Source organism: Cryptomeria japonica, chromosome 9, assembly GCF_030272615.1.
Source record: "Cryptomeria japonica chromosome 9, Sugi_1.0, whole genome shotgun sequence".
In the NCBI taxonomy this organism is placed as follows: Eukaryota; Viridiplantae; Streptophyta; class Pinopsida; order Cupressales; family Cupressaceae; genus Cryptomeria; species Cryptomeria japonica.
The window spans coordinates 297,091,538-297,111,057 of NC_081413.1; the positions used below are offsets into that span (position 1 = coordinate 297,091,538).

The 19,520-nt window shown below is 36.4% G+C and overlaps 1 protein-coding gene across 2 annotated transcripts in view; it reads right to left on the reverse strand.

Annotated features, from left to right (window-relative positions):
- Nucleotides 1-19,520, reverse strand: part of LOC131079576 (synaptotagmin-5) — a 180,235-nt gene that overhangs the window by 90,773 nt on the left and 69,942 nt on the right. The window contains exons 7-8 of one of the 2 annotated variants that reach the window (XM_058017561.2): nt 16,412-16,486; nt 16,200-16,279 (exon numbers count right to left, since the gene is read on the reverse strand). In XM_058017561.2, the coding sequence (XP_057873544.1) occupies nt 16,200-16,279; nt 16,412-16,486 (155 nt within the window). The remainder of the gene's footprint in view (nt 1-16,199; nt 16,280-16,411; nt 16,487-19,520) is intronic. The other variant, XM_058017563.1, reaches the window with a different exon arrangement.

Here is a 19,520-nt window from a genome sequence, read left to right on the forward strand (position 1 = left end):
CTAGTCTTGGAAGTAATGACCCACCATAAAAATAAAATGAATACATCACCCATAAATTACTAAATTAGCACTAAGTCAATAGGTTGTATGCACCTCATGATTCCACAATTCAACTAAGGAAGCATCTTCAATGATTCATAACTGTTAAGTTTATTCAAATTCTGTGATCAAGAGGATAGAAGAGATGAAGATATAATCTGAAATTAAATTTGAACTGTACTTATCGATTGCGGTATTGTCTTCCTCCTCATTGTATGCATGTTATATATATGTGAATGAGAGGGTACGTAGTGAAGAGATATGTCTTCCCACGTTGGAGGGATGCACAACACTTATCGATTGCGGTACTGTCTTCCTCCTCATTGTATGCATGTTATATATATGTGAATGAGAGGGTACGTAGTGAAGAGATATGTCTTCCCACGTGGGAAGACACATCTCTTCCCTACGTACCACTCATGATAACACAGCACGTTAACAAACATTAAGATCATTGCTTGCTTGACTGATCGTGAGGAAACGCGATTTATTATGAATCGGCCTGTTAACATGAAGGGTGTGACCGGTGACAAACACCATAATTCGATTTTGATTTTATTTATTATTTATTGTTAATGTATATACCAATAGTTTATCTATTATTATATAATCAATTCATGCATCAGAATTATGAAATTGTATGACTGACATTACAAGAATTAACACTCCCTCTTAGCTAGGGAGGACACATTTCATGTTAGAGAAAACATCACAATTCATCCATTGATTGTGAAGAGAAGAGATATCACACCATAGTGATATTCAGAGATATGGTTCAACAATGAATATGAAGTCTCATGATACTCACCATAACTCATAGTTATCAAGTAAGGTATGTACACTGGCATCAAGTCACATGATGCCTACCATACCATAACTCATAGTTATCAAGTAAGGTATGTGCACTGACATCAAGTCACATGATGCCTACCATACTGATAATGATTCATGGCATGTCCACGAATATTATGGACATAATATTCACCATGAAGATCTCTATCATAATTATGGTTTATTTAATGATATCAACCAACTGATATCTACCATAATGTCTCAGAGATATATACTATCATGACATGTCCACAGATATCAAGTCACATGATATCCATCAAGATAGATAAATTGATAATTGAAAAATCGTCACCTTACAATATCAGTTTGAAACAAGTGTTCATTATTGAAAAGTCATCACCCTTCAATAATGTTCACAGGGGGCCCATGAAGTCATGGAGTCACACACATGACAAATAAAAGAGTTTACACATTAAACATCTTAAATATATTAGTATATAAGAATAAATGAGAGACTATCTCAAAATTAAATAACATTTTCAACCATACCAAGTTTATCTCTAAAGTGTTCAATCTTGATCCTGGAGAGAGACTTGGTAAGAATGTCTGCAATCTGATCACCTGTACTAATATAATTCAGTCGGATCACATTCCTTTCCACCATATCTCGAACATAGTGATAAGGAATCTCAATGTGTTCAGACCCGTCATGAAATACTAGATTCATTGAAAGCTTGATGCAACTCTGATTGTCACAATAGATGACAGTAGGATTTAAGGGCTGACCAAACAGTCCTACAAGCAATTTCCGGAGCCATACTGCTTCTCTTGCTCCCATGGAGGCTGCAATGTATTCAGCTTCTGTAGAACTTTGAGCAACTGAAGACTGTTTTCTACATATCCATGAGATCAATCCTAATCCTAAACTGAAGCAACATTCTGATGTGTTTTTCCTGTCAACTACGCTTCTAGCCCAATCAAAATCAGTGAATCCATGTAGGTCAAGATCTACATGTTTATATTTCAGACCAAAACTAATAGTTCCTCGAAGATATCTTACAATATGCTTTGTAGCAACAAGATGTATTTCCCTAGGTTCACACAGAACTGACTTAGTGTATTAACAGCATAACATATATCAGGTCTTGTGTTTACCAAATACATCAGAGATCCAATAATCTATCTGTAGAGGGTAGGATCTGCAAACTCTGATTTTGTAGCTGTTTCCTTTAGCTTGTGCAGATTTGTCTCCATAGGTGTGGTCATGGATCTACAATCCATCATTCCAAATCTCTTGAGTATATCAATGGTGTATTTTCTTTGATTAAGGATTATACCATATTTTCCTTGATTAAGGATTATACCATCTGCCTGCTACCAAACTTCCAAAGTAGTGAAGAATTCCTAAATCCTTAATATCAAACTCAGAGGCTAATTCTTTCTTACACCAAGAAAATACGATTATCCTCTCCTGTGATTAGTAGATAATCAACATAAAGAATAAGAATTAATAACTCACCATTGATTACCTTGTAGTAGAGATTTGGATCTGCTTCATTTTTGGAAAACCTTAATTCCAAGAGATAGTGATCTAGGGGCTTGTTTCAGTCCATATAGGGCTTTCTTTAATCTACAGACATATGAATCACAAAACCTTCAGGTTGCTCCAAATAAACTTCTTCTTCAATCTTACCATTCAGAAAAGCAGTCTTAACATCCATTTGATGGACTTTCCATCCTTTAGATGCTGCAATAGCCAAAACTGCTCGGACAGAAATGTATTTGGCAACAAGAGCAAATGTCTCTTCATAGTCAATACCTTCTTTCTGTGAGAAACCTCTAGCAACAAACCTTGCTTTGTGCTTCTCAATGCTGCCATCTGCTGCATGTTTGATTTTGAAGAGCCATTTAGAAGATACCACAGATTTGCCTTTAGGCCTAGGCACAATATCCCAGACATCATTTTTCAGAATTGACTGATACTCTTCTGACATAGCATCTTTCCAAACTTGATGCTTGAGAGCATCTCCAACACAGGAAGGTTTTGCATCAATGGTCTCACTCATCAAGGCAGCATAACTGGAAAATAGGTTAGGTCTCTTTTCTCTGAAGGTCCCCTTTGGAGCAGCATAATTTTCAGCTTCTTGAAGCATCTTTTTAGCCCAAAGTGGTCTCTTCCTAGTTCCGGGATAATGTTCTTCTAAAGGTAAGTCTTGAACTTCATGCTCAGCATTTTCAGGGGTCTCCCTCTGAACCTCAGGGGTGGGATCCTCATCCATGCTTGTAGGAGGATCTTGGTGTTCTAATTCATTAGAGCTTTTGGACCTCCTGAATGTTATGTCTTCTTCAAAGATGACATCTATGCTTAGTTCAATTTGCCTTTGTCCAGGTATGTATACTCTATAAGCCTTAGAGGTTTCACTGTACCCAACAAATACCTCATTCTTTCCAGAAGGTTCTAACTTTGATCTCTTTTCTTTGGGAACATGAATATAGACTGGACACCCAAAGATCCGGAGATGACTTATGTCAAGTTTGTTACCAGTAAAGGCTTCTTCAGGGGTTTTATTATCAAGAAAATGAGGACATCTATTTTGAATGTACACAGCTGTCCTAGATGCTTCAGAACAAAATGAGGTTTCTATATTTTGATCCAACAACATAGCCCTAGCAGCTTCTACTATAGTCCTATTCTTTCTTTCAGCTACCCCATTTTGTTGTGGGTTATAAGGTACAGTTAACTCCCCCTTAATCCCAGCATTTACACAATAATCTTTAAACCTATCAGAAGTGTATTCCCCCCCATTGTCTATTCTTAAGGTTATGATTTTCTTACCTGTCATGTTTTCTGCAAGAGCTTTGAATTCCTTAAATTTAGAAAGGATTTCTTCAGACTCTTTGTACCTCAGAAAATATATCCAGGTCTTCCTAGAATAATCATCTACAAATATTACATAATATAAAAATCCCCCTAAGGAGGGTACAGACATGGGTCCACATAAATCAGAATGAACTAATTCTAATACATTTTTGGATTTACTGTTGCTAGAATTGAAAGACCCTTTAGTATTCTTTCCCAAGGCACACCTCTTGCAGGCTCCTTCAGAACTGTGACTTAGCTTGGGTAAGCCAATCACCATCTTCTCTATCTTAGGTAGAGCATGGAAATGAAGGTGCCCTAATCTTTTGTGCCAAAGTTCATTGAATCTGGAGTCTCATGAATCAAGGCTTGAGGTGGAGTGGTGCAAAGTCTGTAGAGGCTCCCTTGCCTTACTCCAATGGTGTGGGCTTTCTTGATGGTGGAGTTCTTTGGCCAAGCAAGTACCTTTCCTTCCATAAAGGTTAATCTGTAACCCTTATCTTCAAGTGCAGAAACTGAGACAAGGTTTCTCTTTATACGAGGTACAAATAGAACTCCAGTCAGCTATAGGGATATGCCGACTTTAGGTTGATATTGCAGGTTCCTATTCCCATAACTGGATAATTTGAGTCATCACCAATTGTCACTTCTTCATTTGAATTTTCCACAAGTGTATCTAGGTGCTCACAAAATCCAGTGATGTGTCGAGATGCTCCGCTGTCAATCACCCATGTGTTGGAACTGGAGGTGACTTGACTAGAGAGGGCTGAGTAGAAGACTAGTTTCTCGGAATCACTCCCTTTCTTAACTTCTACCATTGAAGCCTATTGCTTGATCATGTCTGGACACTTCATTGCATAGTGCCCAGATTGGTCACATCTGAAACATTGTACTTCAGAAATGTCTCTCTTCTTCTTTGAAGACCCCTTTCCATTTGAGTCGTTGTCCCTCTTTCTCTTAAAGTTCTTCTTCTTTCCTTTCTTGTGGGCATTAGAATTTAGAACTTGAATATCCTCATTACCATTGTTTTGTTTTATTCCTCTTGTGACAAGTCGAGATTCCTCTTGAATGCAATTGGTTTTCAATCTATCAAACTTAGGAAATTTAGAACGAGCACCAATTCCTTGAATGAATGATTCCCATGAGGTAGGAAGTCCATTTAGGACCATCATAGCAAGTTCTTTGTTGTCTACTAGATGTCCAATAGTGGATAGTTGATCCCTAAGCTCAATGATCCTCAAGAAATAGGATGTAATTGTCTCTTCTTTATTCATCTTTATATGGTGTAGTTGATTCTTCAAGGTGAGAGCCCTGCTAGTGTTGTTGATTTCATAAATGTCAGCTAGGGCTTTGAACATCTGAAAAGCCGTCTCATATTTAGAAATAACTGGCACAATGTGGTCTCTCACTGAATCCACAATTATCTTAAGAGCCTTCTCACTGCCCTTGCTCCACTAAATTTTTTCCGTATAGAGGGTTCAGGAATTTCACTTTCGACATGCGAGTCAATTTTATTTTCTTTCAAAACAAGCATGATCCTGAATTTCCAAGATACAAAATTTGATGCTCCATCTAGTCGATCTTCAAACCTAATTTCGGTTGCCGTTGGGATTGTAGGAATGTGATCTACTAAGAACCGGGTGAAAGTCTATATGATCGTTACAGAATTTAATTTGATCTTCCTGATACCATGTTAAGTTTATTCAAATTCTGTGATCAAGAGGATAGAAGAGATGAAGATATGAAGATATAATCTGAAATTAAATTTGAACTGCTGTAGTGTGAATGGAGGGATGCACAACACTTATCGATTGCGGTATTGTCTTCCTCCTCATTGTATGCATGTTATATATATATATACACTAGTACATTCGGGTCAAAATTTCGACAGCAAATCGTCGGTAGTCCGACGCATTTTTGTCGCACTACCGACAAAAAAAGCCGTCGAAAACTTTTTGTCGGAAGTTCCGACTATCCTTGTTGTCGTCGCAATTCCAACATCAGCCCCATCCTTTCCGACGGCCGCCATTGATACTCATACCCAGAAAGAATACCGTCTCAATCTCGGGCTACCGTCGGAATTCCGACATCAAAGCGTAAAAATTCCGACAGAGGATTGTCGTCGGATGCACAGAATCCTCGTCGGAACTCTCCTGGAGGCCGTCGTAATTTAACCCCTTGGCGGCGGAATTACGACGGTCCCCAGGAGAGCTCCGACGAGGATGTTGTGCATCCGACGACACTCCTCTGTCGGAATTTTTATGCTTTGATGTCGGAATTCCGACGGTAGGCCGATTTTTTAGAAAAAAAAAATTTATAGAAAAAGATTGGCATTGGTATCTCTATTTTATCTCTTTTCTCTATCCCTCTCTACTATTTCTCTTCTCTCTCCCCTCTCTAGGTCTCTTTCTCCATCCCTCTCTTCTTCTCTCCCTCTCTACTTCTCTTTCTCTACCCTCTCCAGGTCATTATCTCTTCCTCTCAACCTCTCTCTCTCTCTCACCTCTAGTCTGTGCATATGAGCCTTTCAAACCCACTCGGGGGTAAAATAGCCCTAAGTTGGCCTTATTTTGAGGAAAAATGCAAACGTTTAAAGGATAAAATCAGTAATTTTCTACATTGCCGACCCCAATCTGTGCAAACCTTCTTGTTATTTGCGCCTAAATCTGTGCATGAGAGGAGTCCAAACCCACTCAGCAAGAGAAGAGCACCTTAAGTCAGCTAGAAGGAAGGTAAATTCATGAATTTAATAAACAATTATTGGGCTGGCCGACCTATGGAGGTGAAATGAAGGCAAAGGTAAAAAGGAAGCATATAAAACAAAGATCAAATGCTCATCAAATTCAATTTGCAACCAATTAAGAGGAGAAGAATTAGGGAGCAAGTCTGTGAATTAGGGTATAAAATCAGATTAAATTTATTTGTGATGCATTATTTGTTTTTCATTTCATTCACGATAAGTTCTTTCTTGCTTTCAGGATGTCATGAGGACTTCATTACAAGGAAAAGAACACCTTACCCAGCACGTAGAGCATGCCAACATCATGCTTCAATGCAAGGATGAAGACACTTGATGAAAGGAGGCTTCAAGGCATGAAAAAGGAGATTGGCATCATGGAGGGTTTTCACATCAATATCAACACCAAGATTCACGAGTTTAGGATGGCAACATGAGGAGCTAAACCTATTCAAAGCTTTCAACAATGCAATACAAAGGAAGGAGCATCTCAAGGCGCAAGGACAATGTCAAATGATGATCAAGATATTATGAGGATTCAACAAGGAAGAAACAGAAGACTATATTGCATTCCCTTCGAAAATCCAAGAATAGCAATCAATAGAATAAGGAGAAATCAATAAGGATTGCTTTAAAATGAAGGGATCTACAACACGATAGGCCATATGTAAGACATCAATCACCAATGATCAAGGTATTCAAGACAGAGTTACAAAGGTGATCAAGGTTGGATAGATCAAGAATAAGTGGGTTCTACATCAAGCCTAGGCATTACAAAGTCTATATCAAACATATTCACCAAGGTGAATTACCCCACAAAGAGGTAGATTTTTGAATCTCAAAGAGGATTTCATCAAAGCAAGCCATTCAAGTCAAATATATGCACCATGAAGTTGAAGCAAGCATCATCAGTATAATGAACAACTTACCAATGGATGATAATCATGTCCCCCTTCAATGTGACCATGCTGCCTACAATGTTTCTTAGCTGTTTTGATTAGAAGTTTTCTAGTCTTTAAGCCCTTACAAATTTTGCAGGGACTATAACATTTCCCATCACCTTTTCTTTTCAAGTTAGACCATAATCTAGCAATTGTCTCCTTATTTTGTTCTTCGCTGATATTATCTGACATGGTCTTTCTTCATAGGCAAAAAAATCAGGCTATGGAAACTTCAGTGCAAAAGCTTCACAAAAATTGCAAATCGAATCAAAACCATTTAACTCTTCTTTTTCATCTTAAAACATTGAACTTATAGAGAACGTATTTAATGTAGCTGATTGTGTGAATTTCTGAGCATTGTGTCTGCAAATTCTTACTAAAAGTTTGCCTGTTGCAGACTTTCTGAGAGACATTTTTGAGTATTCTAAGCTAATTAGGCCATGAAAAGACGGTTTTACACCTTCTGAGGGTTAGAGAACAAGGTTTACAAAAGTTGCTCATAAGGAGTATGCAACATTGACAACTTTTCCTTTCTTGCTTTCTACAAACACATCTTTAGTATGAAAACCAATTACATTCTAGAACATGAGAACATGTCTATCATTAGAGACACAAGAGAATCACATTAGCCCTGCACAAAAAGGCATTGGCAATTACAAAACAAGAAGTTGTTCACTGTCAAGTTAATTATGACTGCATTTTTGCCCTTTCATTGGTTTTTCACTTTGGACCTGCACTTTACACTGTCTAAACTCTTTCCCAAAGGTCTGATTTGTGCTCTTTATTAATGCCCTATCTTTGGATGCTTGTTGTCCTTCATACCTGCTATTTGGAAGAGGAAGATAGCATAAACAACTTCAACAAAAGTGTAAAAATCAGTCATAATTGACTGTGACAGCCAGCTGGGCGTTACTACTTTGCCTAAAAGATCATTAATTGATCTTGGCAACCTCAAAACCCATGGGCAGGGTCAAAAACCACTCCTTGATCTTGTTTGCAAACAAATAGAAGGAGGTTTAAAGCTTTACAAACTCCAATGTATGGTGGAGAGTAAGCGAGTGAATGGAAATCAACATCAAAACAGTGACTCACTAGTATTCTAAATGATCATTCGACTAAAGCTACAAACATTAACATGATGCGTTTCTAGCATGTCTACATGAATATCTATGGTTACTGTAACGTATTTCTATCATCATGAGATTTCTACGTTTTTGGTCAGTTTAGAATAGGATGTGTGTAGATGTATATATGTAACCACAGTTATTACTTCTGACACATCAAATAGACCACAGTAGATAAAGTATATATGTAACCACAGTTATTACTTCTAACACATCAAATAGACCTACAATTCTAGGTACTAGTTTGGCTAATTTTCCTAATGATATAGAACTCTTATGAGGTTTAACCCTCAAAAAGACTTTGTTTTGAAAGTACCATTCTTACGTGCATAGCTCTTCTATATGTTTTCTACCTCCTTTAACCACCCCTTGGTTAATCTCATTTCATCATGTATCTCCTAAGAATATTTGAACCAATTCCAATCTTGTCTTCAACTAGATATCCCAAATGATATGTGTACAATACTTTCATCCATAAAGATATTTAAATGGTGTCATACCCAAAGATGCATGATAGGAGTTATTATATGCAAACTCTTCCAACGGAAGATACTCCTCCAACGTAGACTATTAATCCATGGAATACATCCTAAGGAGGTCTTCGACTACTTGCTTCACTATCTTTGTTTGTCAATTTGTCTGTGGGTAGTATGTCAAACTAAAATTCAATATTATCCCAAATATTTCATTCAATATTTTCCAAAATTTAGAAATTATATGAGTATCTCATTTTGATATGATCATCTCAAGTACTCAATTCAAATGAAATATCTCTCAAATAAACTTCTTAGCTAACGTAAACAATCCATCCTAAAAAATCCTTTGGGTGAAGTATGCTACCTTGGTCAACTTATCCACAACTACCAAAATGACATCATGTTTATTCTTTTATATCAGCAACCCTTAAATAAAATCCATGCTAATAACTTGTCATTTATATTTAAGTATGTCATGTGAGTATACAAACCCTACTAGGTGTATATGCTTAGTCTTGGCTTGTTTGCACTCCAATCATCAAGCTACAAATTCAATCTCATCCTTCTCGATTTTGGGCTAAAAATATAAAGATCTCAATTTTCCTACCATCTTGGCTAGTCCTAGGCACCTTGAATAAGGTGTGCTGTGGATCTCCTCTAACATCAACCTCCTCAAATCCCTAAGTTTAGAATGTACATTCTCCCTTGGTATCTTAATAATCCATCTAACTAAAACAAATATCTATTGAATCGATGGTGCAAGGGGTTTTTCTCTACATCTTTCTCCATTATGGAATAATATCTTTGAAAATTATGAACCAATTTCTCAAATTAGACCTTTTAATAATAATGGCTGCTAGATGCCTTCTTCTACTAAGGGCATCTATTTTTCTATGTTTCATCTCCTCGTAGTAATCATGTTTGCACTCCAATCATCAAGCTACAAATTCAATCTCATCCTTCTCGAGTCTTGGCTAAAAATATAAAGATCTCAATTTTTCTACCATGGTGTGTTGTGGATCTCCTCTAAGATCAACTTCCTCGAATCCCTAAGTTTAGAATGTACATTCTCCCTTGGTATCTTAATAATCCATCCAACTTAAATAAATATCTATTAAATCGATGGTCCAAGGGGTTTTTCTCTACATCTTTCTCCATCATGGAATAATCTCTTTGAAGATTATGAGCCACTTTTTCAAATTAGACCTTGTAGTAATCATGGCTGCTAGATGCCTTCTTCTACTAAGAGCATCTATTTATCTATGTTTCATCTCCTTAATGTATTCAATCCCAAATTTATATTCAATAAGAAACTATATCCATCTATTTTTGTGAGCATTGAGATTGGGTTGAGTAAATATATATTTAAGGCCTAGGTCGTCCATCTTCAATTCAAAAGGCTTACCCAAAAGATAGTGCCTCCACATCTAAAGCACATGAACTATGGCTAATAACTCTAGGTCATGGGATGCAAAGTTTAACTTATATTATTTCAACTTGGACTAGACTAATAAGCAACCACTTGCCCATTTTGCATTAGCACTCCTCCTACTCCTTATCTTAATTCATTTTGTTATCACCATGAATTACCCATTTGGATTGGCTACAGTCAATATAGGATCTGAAATGAGCTTCTTCAAAAATTGGAAAGCTTGGTCACACTTCTCATTCCACTCAAATATTTTCCCTTTCTGTGGAGTGAAGTGATTGGTGCTACAATTTTAGAAAATCCTTATACAAACTTATTGTAGTATCTTGCAAGTCCCATGAAGCTCTAGATTTTAGTTACATTATGTGGTGTAGGCAACCCCACAATTGCTTTTATTTTCTCTAGATCAACTACAATCCCTCCCACTAAAATCATAAGGTGTAGATAATTCACCTTGTCCTTGTAGAAAGTACACTTGAATAGCTTACCAAAGATCTTATTCTCCCTTAAGAATTATAAAACTATCCTCAATCTCTTGGTGCAATGTTCAATAAATTCATGAAAGTTGTAGCATTATTTGACTCAAATGACACTAATGTGAAATCGTGGTAGCCATAATAAGTCCTAAAATCTAGCTTTTAAATATCCTCTTCCTTAATCCTCAATTTGTGGCAGCCATATCTAAGGGACCTATCTTAGATAATATTATAGATAGTCTCATATGATCAAAGAGATCATTAATCCTTCATAGGGGATACCCATTCTTGATTTTTACCTTCACAATTTATGAGACTTCACAATTTTCAGAGGTGTTTGAAATGAGCGATTAGGTCAAACAAATTATGGTATCTGTTGTTTTTTGAATTTGGTAAACTAATGATTGGGTATGTGTTGTTTTGAATTGAGCAAGTTGGAAATTAAATGTTTGTGTATGTATGTTCTATCGAATTGACCAATTAGCTGGCATATGCAAGTATTTATGGGCCAAGAGGTGTGCAAGTCCCTGATCCTCTCCAAACAGTGTTCACGAGATGGGGTAGTGATCCCTTCAGTCTTGGTTTCTATTCACATGTTGCAGTTGGGGCATCTGGCCGTGATGACCTAGCGAAGAATCCTCTAAAAGAAGATTTAGAGGCTGCCAATATAAAGACATAAAAGCATTTCTGTAAAAATAAACAATGATGAAATTTGAAACTGTTTGTTACAAATTAATTTCGAGTACTCGTTCTTTCTATTCGCATCATTTGATTTAATTAATCAAAAATGATATATTAGCAGAGAGCGTGGGAGATGGTAGGGTTTTTTTTGCAGGAGAGGCCACCAATAACAATGATTGTCGTTGTTTTAGATTAGCTAATAGATTTTATTGGCATGAGAATAACAATGAATCCACCATACATACATACCAGGAAACAAAGATGAGGCCAGAGGTGGACAAAAGCGAGCCAGAGGTGGAAACTTCAGCCAAAAACCCTTGCTTGCAGTGCAAAGATCGCTCCGGCGGGGGGGGCAGGCGCGGCTTGCTTTCAAAATGAAAATGAGTTGTCTTTTTTTTTTTTTAATAAAATGCCCGATGTCGGAATTCCGATGAACACGGGCATTTTTTTTAAAAAAAATCAAATTTTCACACAATGCTCCTTGTCCGTCGGAAATTGACCCCAAATGTATTAGTGATATATATATATATATATATATATATATATATATATATATATATATATATATATATATATATATATATATATATATATATATATATATATATATATATATATATATATATATGTGAATGAGACGGTACGTAGTGAAGAGATATGTCTTCCCACGTAGGAAGACACATCTCTTCCCTACGTACCACTCATGATAACACAGCACGTTAACAAACATTAAGATCATCGCTTGCTTGACTGATCGTGAGGAAACGTGATTTATTATGAATCGCTTAATTACAGCCCGTTAACATGAAAGGGTGTGACCGGTGGCAAACACCATAATTCGATTTTGATTTTATTTATTATTTATTGTTAACGTATATACTAATAGTTTATCTATTATTATATATGTTAACATGTAATCAACTCATGCATCGGAATTATGAAATTGTACGACCGATGTTACAAGAATTAACAAAAACTATCCTTATTTTTTGCAATCACGCTTTACATACCCACATCTTGCAACAATGCAATGTTGTGCTTCTCAACTTAATAAGAGGTCTTATGAGTAGTAGGTTAGTGTTTGGTCTAATGACAACCTTCCAATTTTCCCATCTTGAGTTGTGATTGATCCTATCAAGGATACCTCTAGGGAAGATCCCCTTGGGTCTAGCTAAGCTCTAAGTGAAGAAGAGGTTGCCCCCACACAACAATTGGCTCATTGTTCCCCTATCTGATCATAAGTTGGAGGTTTGTTGCTCTAAGTTTGACACCCTTTGCACTTAAAGAATGGCCTAACTTTAAGGAGTTAAGAACCTACAAATTTGAGCAGTAACAGGCCTATAAATAAAAGAATAATGTATAGACAGACAAACAAACAGATAACTATTAGAGAGAAATAGATCGAGGAAGATAGCTAAATATGTGTTCTTAGAGATAGATTGATAGATAGGGTAAAAGCTAGCCAAGTTTAATATGTTCAAGATACTTTTGCACATTGTAAACTAGAAATTCATTATGTAAGAGATCGATCAAAGGATGGTTGTAACTTGCATAAATGGATGTAATCCGCAAGTTATGAGTAATTTAATGGCCAGTTCATTAATTCTTGTCTATTATGTGTGTGAATGGATGTATAATTTCTGTTATAAGTGCACATGTATGAATTCAAATGTAACAGTCATATGTATTGTTCCAGACCACGACTAACTTCTAACAGGTAACATTTTAGTTCCTTTCTCATTCAAACAAAAAAGAGATCGGAATCTTGGGCAGTTGCTAAGCCTTAGGAAAGGTCTTAGATCCCTTCAAGCCTAAGTGATAGAATGGTGTAACATCTCCTTTGTTGGGTAGTTTGTGCTTCTCTCATTTTGTTTCTGTGATGAACAATGATAACTAGTCACTAGTTTTAAAGTAAAAGAGCCAACCCAACTCCTATATCTTGGCATTAGTGTAATGTCCCCATTTTTTGAGGCAGACTAATTAATTAATTTAATTAATTAAGCTATCCCAATTAATGATATTTCTTAAGGATAGCTTAATTTATTATTTTAATTAAAAGTATTAAGTTAATTATTTATTAAGTTATCAAATAAATAAAAATTAAAAGGTAACTTTATATTTAATTAATTTAATAAAGTGACTTAAATTACTATTATATCATAAAAGGCACTTAAGTGAAATAATATTATTTTAATATTATTTCTAGAAGCTTCTTGAAAGGATGGAGAAAAAGTATAAAAGAAGGTCAAGTTAAGCTTCTAATCATTGAGGATTTGATATTTGATTTGGAGATCTTGTGTGGAGAAGGAACCAGTTTGGGTTTCTGAAACTATCAGCTGAGATTATTGCAAATTGGGAAGGATAACTCAGTCCTTTCATTGGAGCTTAATTGGTGGCCAAGGGCCAAATAATGCTAGGGTTCAATTCGGAGAATTGGAGGCATTTTAAGGTTAGGAGTCCTCATCAATTTTACTACCTAAGAGCTGACTGCATCTATCATTTTCTGAGTTCTCATCAGAGGTCATTTTCAGACTTTACATCAGCTGGAGGAATACCACGATTTTGTTCATATGGCCTCATTCGGATGTTGTTTCTTTGTGGGTATTTGAGCATTCATCTTGGGAGGTCCTAGCAATCATTTTGGAGCATCTTGGAGGAGCTATTAGCTTGCTAATAATTAATTCCAGGGGTCAGATAAACCGCTGCAGGTATTTGAGCATTCATCTTAGGAGGTCTTAGCAATCATTTTGGAGTATCTTGGAGGAGCTATTAGCTTGCTAATAATTAATTCCAGGGGTCTGATAAACCACTGCTAGGGCATCACTGAAAACATATTTTGTTCATATCTTCACTTGGAGGCATCCTTTGGTTATGGGTATTTGACGAATCAATTGCTATTGTCATGGCAATCATTTTAATACCAATTTGGAGACCTTTTATTGCTGCATTTATTTATTTTAAAAGTTGCCAGGCAAGAACAAGAGCAGCAGATGTAGAGGCATAATTCGAGCTTAAGGAAGATGTTTGAGGATTGTTTGGTGGCTACCATATCATCATTAGTATAGGCACTGCAATAAACCTGGTTTTTCATGTTACTTTGCATCCATTTATGATTACATTAAATAGTTATAGTGGCTGCCATTTGTACTCAGATTGTAGAAGTGCCTTTCATTGAAAAGCCAAGAGTCTTGGTTATTCTAATGAATCTAATCAATACATTGGCATCTGAGCTTGTAACCAGTCCATTACATACCAATATTTCAATTTGAATAAGAAGGATTGAAACCAATTTTGCATGCCATATGCTTGTCTAAATGCCTATTGGCTGTAAGTGACTTTTTGCATAGAGTTTTACATGTCATGACAAAGTGTCGTTGTTGTATTTCGGAATTGAGCTCTATATGTGCTGTAATAAGTTTGATTTTCAAATCTGAGGATGCAAAACAATTGTTTGACAGAATGTCAATTAGCTGAATAGGATGATGGTATGCTTTCATTATTAGTAATCCATTTCAGTTCATTGCATTCATATGTGCCTACAAGCAAAACCAAAGAAAAAACTGCATAACACACAGAGTTATACAAGCTGTCCAGTATCAATAACACGCAGGTTATTCAGTCTAAAATCAGAACAGCAGATTGAATAGTTGGTAGACAACTGTTTGTCAATATTCCCTACACAATTTCAGTCATATAACAGCAGGGAATATTACAATTAGGAGGTTATGGTTAGGTAAGATATCTACAATACTAAACTAAAGAAGAGAAACAACAAAAATGTCACAATATTTTGATAGTTGAGTGAAAATTATATGACCACCTTAGAAAACCTTACTCTCTAGTGATGTAATTCAATTTTACTCTATACGGTTCACAGCATATTTCTTTAACTTGCAGACTGCATAAAATTGATATATAAAGCAAATGAACACTGAATGACTCTAAAAAAATAACAAAAATAACAAATGAAACATTAAATGAATTAAAATTTAAACTATTTACACACGCTTAAAATCTTTCTTCATTATTAATAAGACTGCAGTCTTTGACCTAAGTGAATTACCCAAAATATACTATTTCAGGCAGTATTGTCCCTAATAAAATTCCACAGGTATGTAAACTAGATTGTTCGAAAAATAAATGTGACTATTACAGTATCCCTATTTGGCAATGAAAAGCTCGGGTTTTTGGAGGTAGTTAGCAACCATACCCCACCTCCCGCGATTTTGCAACCACAAGAGCATAACTAAATCCCAAACAAGCACTGAGCCCTATCCTCACCCTAGCTACAACAAGGATGCAAGCAGATTTTATGTTTCTTCCAAGTCTTTCAATCCATTTGCAAATAGGACACTCTTCCTCTTTAAGATAGCTCCAACATTATTATCAATTCATTATCACTATCATGAGGTATGTTCATATTATGAGTTACTAAGCACTTGAGAATAACTACATTATTCTATGAAAATGTCCGTTTGTTACTCAATCTTAATGCAAAATTTAACCATTACATAGTGTCAGTATATAAACTGCATATGTAACAAAAAAAATCAACAAAATAATTCGACAACATATAATGTCGTGTCACTACATAACATAAGAAACAAAATGAGGAATCAAGACACGAAGTGGCCAAAGAGAAACCTGTAGTCTCCAGGTAAAACCGGATAAACATAACGGTTGGGCCACACTAGAACATCCAGCACTGCTGTTCTGATAGTATTCTGCACATAAATGATTAAATTAGCATTTGTTAGCATCTTTACACACAATTCACAATCAATAATTACTATAGTAAACAGAAGATTTTGATAATCCAAACATTAGAATTAATTTGAATTGAATAATTCTTGTACATCTACAATGCAGTCAACTCCTGGTAATGCTTTGACGTCTCCACCTAGAACCTTTATATTGAAACCCATGTCTGGCTGCATTTAAACATCATAAAGATTTGAATAAAATTCTCTAAAATGAACACAAAATAGTTTACATGATTAGTACCATATTTTTTTAGTTTGTTTGTATGCTCAACAAATGATATATATGAAAAACCTAAGAAAAACACTTGCAAACACATAATGAGAGCCAGACGTCAAATACTCAAAAGCATAAAAAAAGAAAAATCTAAAGCCAAGTTAAGATATCACCTTTAACAAGGAAAACTAAAAAATAAATGAACCTCTCTGAGCTTAGATCAAAATTGTACGGTCCAATCGAGAAATATTGCTGTTGTGCAAACATTTTCACTTAATTCAGTAAACATTTTATCACTAAAAGATATCCAAATTTCTCCAAGAAACTGAATTTCATGGATTTTCTCAAAAAAGGGGAGCAATGTCCCACATGATAGAATGTTTAAATCCAAGACATAAACTTGAAATTGCAGAAGGGTGAAAAAACAATCTTTACAGCCACATTGAAAAGGAATATATACTCATCACATATACTCATAAGAAATTATAACCAAATCTTACCATTCCTCAGTACAATTTGTATGCAAGATCAAGCTCCAATCAAGGCAAACATAACATCTGAGGCTTGGGTATTGTTGTGACGTTTTCACACATCACCCCATTGCAAATGGGGGCCCCCACTTTTTTTGCTTTCTAGGTTAGTTGTGGAGTCTTTAGCTATTAGCCTTTCACTTGGAAGAGGTGTAGTATCTTAGGTGGCCAGGAGGGAATAAAGTCAAGTCTCTCTCTTTAGGATGAAGTGAGGTCAGTTAATTTTCAAGGCTTAGGAAATGAACGATTCATGATGATCATTCCTTTTGATCATCATTGGCTTGCAAAATCAAAGATGAAGTGCTGAAATTTGGTTAAGGAGAATTGTTTAAAAGAAAGTGAATGCTTGGAAGGAGGATACACTAGGTCTAAACAATCATCAAGCAGCTTAGGGCGAGGTAGTTAATTAAGCAAAATTCAACATCTTAAGGTCATTTCCTTTGACCCCCGAAAGCTGTGATCTAGCTTGGTCATTTCATTTGACCCCTCAAATCAGCGAACTTCCTTTGATCCCTCAAAACCGCGACCTTCCCTCAAACTCTTCCTTTGCCTGGTCAGATCCGCGATCAAGCTTGAGGTCATTGTCAATGCTCCCTCAAAACCCCAATTACCCTCACCATCTACTTCTCCCCTCACTTCCATCTCCTTCCACTTCCATCTTGTTCTTCCATTCCCACTTCCATCACCCCTCACTTCCATCTCCTACCATTTCCATATCCTTCCACTTTCTTCCTTACATCACTTATGCCTTCACCACATTCTTCATCTATCCATCTTTCCTACCCTTCCCTTCCATCTTTCTTCCCACCCTTTTTCCCTTCCACCCCTTTCACCTCCACCTTCACCTTTACCTCTCAACTCCTTTACCACCCTCAAAAACCCCGATTGTATCCTAAACCCACATCCCTTAACCCCTTACACTACAGTATCCCTCACATCTATAGCCTTTGCACCCCCCTTTGCCATGCCATCCCTCACATCCCATACCTCCTTAAAACCGCGAACTTTTCCTTCCACATCATATGCCTTTACTAAACCGTGAACTCCCTTTAAGCACTTCCTTTGCTCACCCAAATGTCTCAACTTCCTTTGACCACCTAAAGTCATGACTTTCCACCTTTCACTTCCTTTGCCTATGAAGAAGCACGAACTTCTTGTGCTCCTCAAATTCCACATTGGAAAGGCATATGTTTTAAAGCACTAACACATGAGGAGGGACCCACAAAGGAAGAGAGACGCTTCATGTCAAATTTTAAAGAACAATAGAAGTCGGCTTTTGTGCATTGAAAGATGAAATAACAAAATTTAATTACATGAAACAAGTAGGCCTTAGATCAAAAGACACATCCTTTCAATGTCTGTAAAGAGATTTATTGATCATTTCATTTGATCAATAATTGTTTGCTAGTTGATCCCAAGTCACCGAATTTGTCTTTGAGAACAGCGTCGAACACAGAATAAAGATGCCTAACGGTCACTTCACTCTCTCTTGATCAAAGTGCGATTGCATGCTAAGATTGCAAGAAGTTCAAACAATCGACTCCAAGGTTCCTTCATGCTACGGACGTGACTCAGTTGGCTGATGCGATTGCTGGTAATCCAAGGGGCCTTACGTTTGCATCATTCTTTCACTTCTTTGTTGTGGCTGGAACTCCATCATCGGATATGACAATTTTGCGATGCTGCTGCTTCGAACGGACTAAAATGAACTGAAAGTAAAAAGGAAAGGGTTCAGAAGGATCTAGATCTATTCCTAAGGGCCATGATATCAACAGTTAATGCTTTGGTGGACAAATTCCAAACAAACCAAGCTCTGCTTCGCCAAGTTAAACTACAACTCAGCAAGAACTAGTGCAATCTTCTGAGGATGTTGAAGAATTTTCATATTGAGAAAGTGCATTTGAATACCCAACACGGCGCAATCCAAACGACCATTCACAATCGAACTTAGCACAAATTTGGGGGTTCAGGCTAACTTTACACTGCAACTTACAATTAGCAAGATGCAAAAAGTATGAACCGTGGAAATTCATCAAACACCATTACATTCTCTATTGAAATCAAAACACTATACTACTTCTACTCTAAGTGAGGAAGGTGAAACCATGCTAGTCTTGAAAAAATAACTTAAGTGGACACCATCAGAGAACAATGTTTCACTGCTATTATCTCAAAACTTATCGCAACAATTTCATACAAGGCTCCCTCCTATTACAAATGAGGGGGGTCACCCCTTTATATAGGCCTCAAGCCATGATTACATGCAAAACCCTAATTAGGGTTAGCCCAAAAAATTCTCCACTCAAGATGCAACAAGGTGGGAATCAACAATAAATACCCCATAAAGCCCATATACAATTAATTACAATCCTGCTGAAAATGGCACCCATAAAGCATTAATTAACCATCACATTCAAAAAAAGCCCACTATGCAATGAATGTACCCTCATGCAAAATA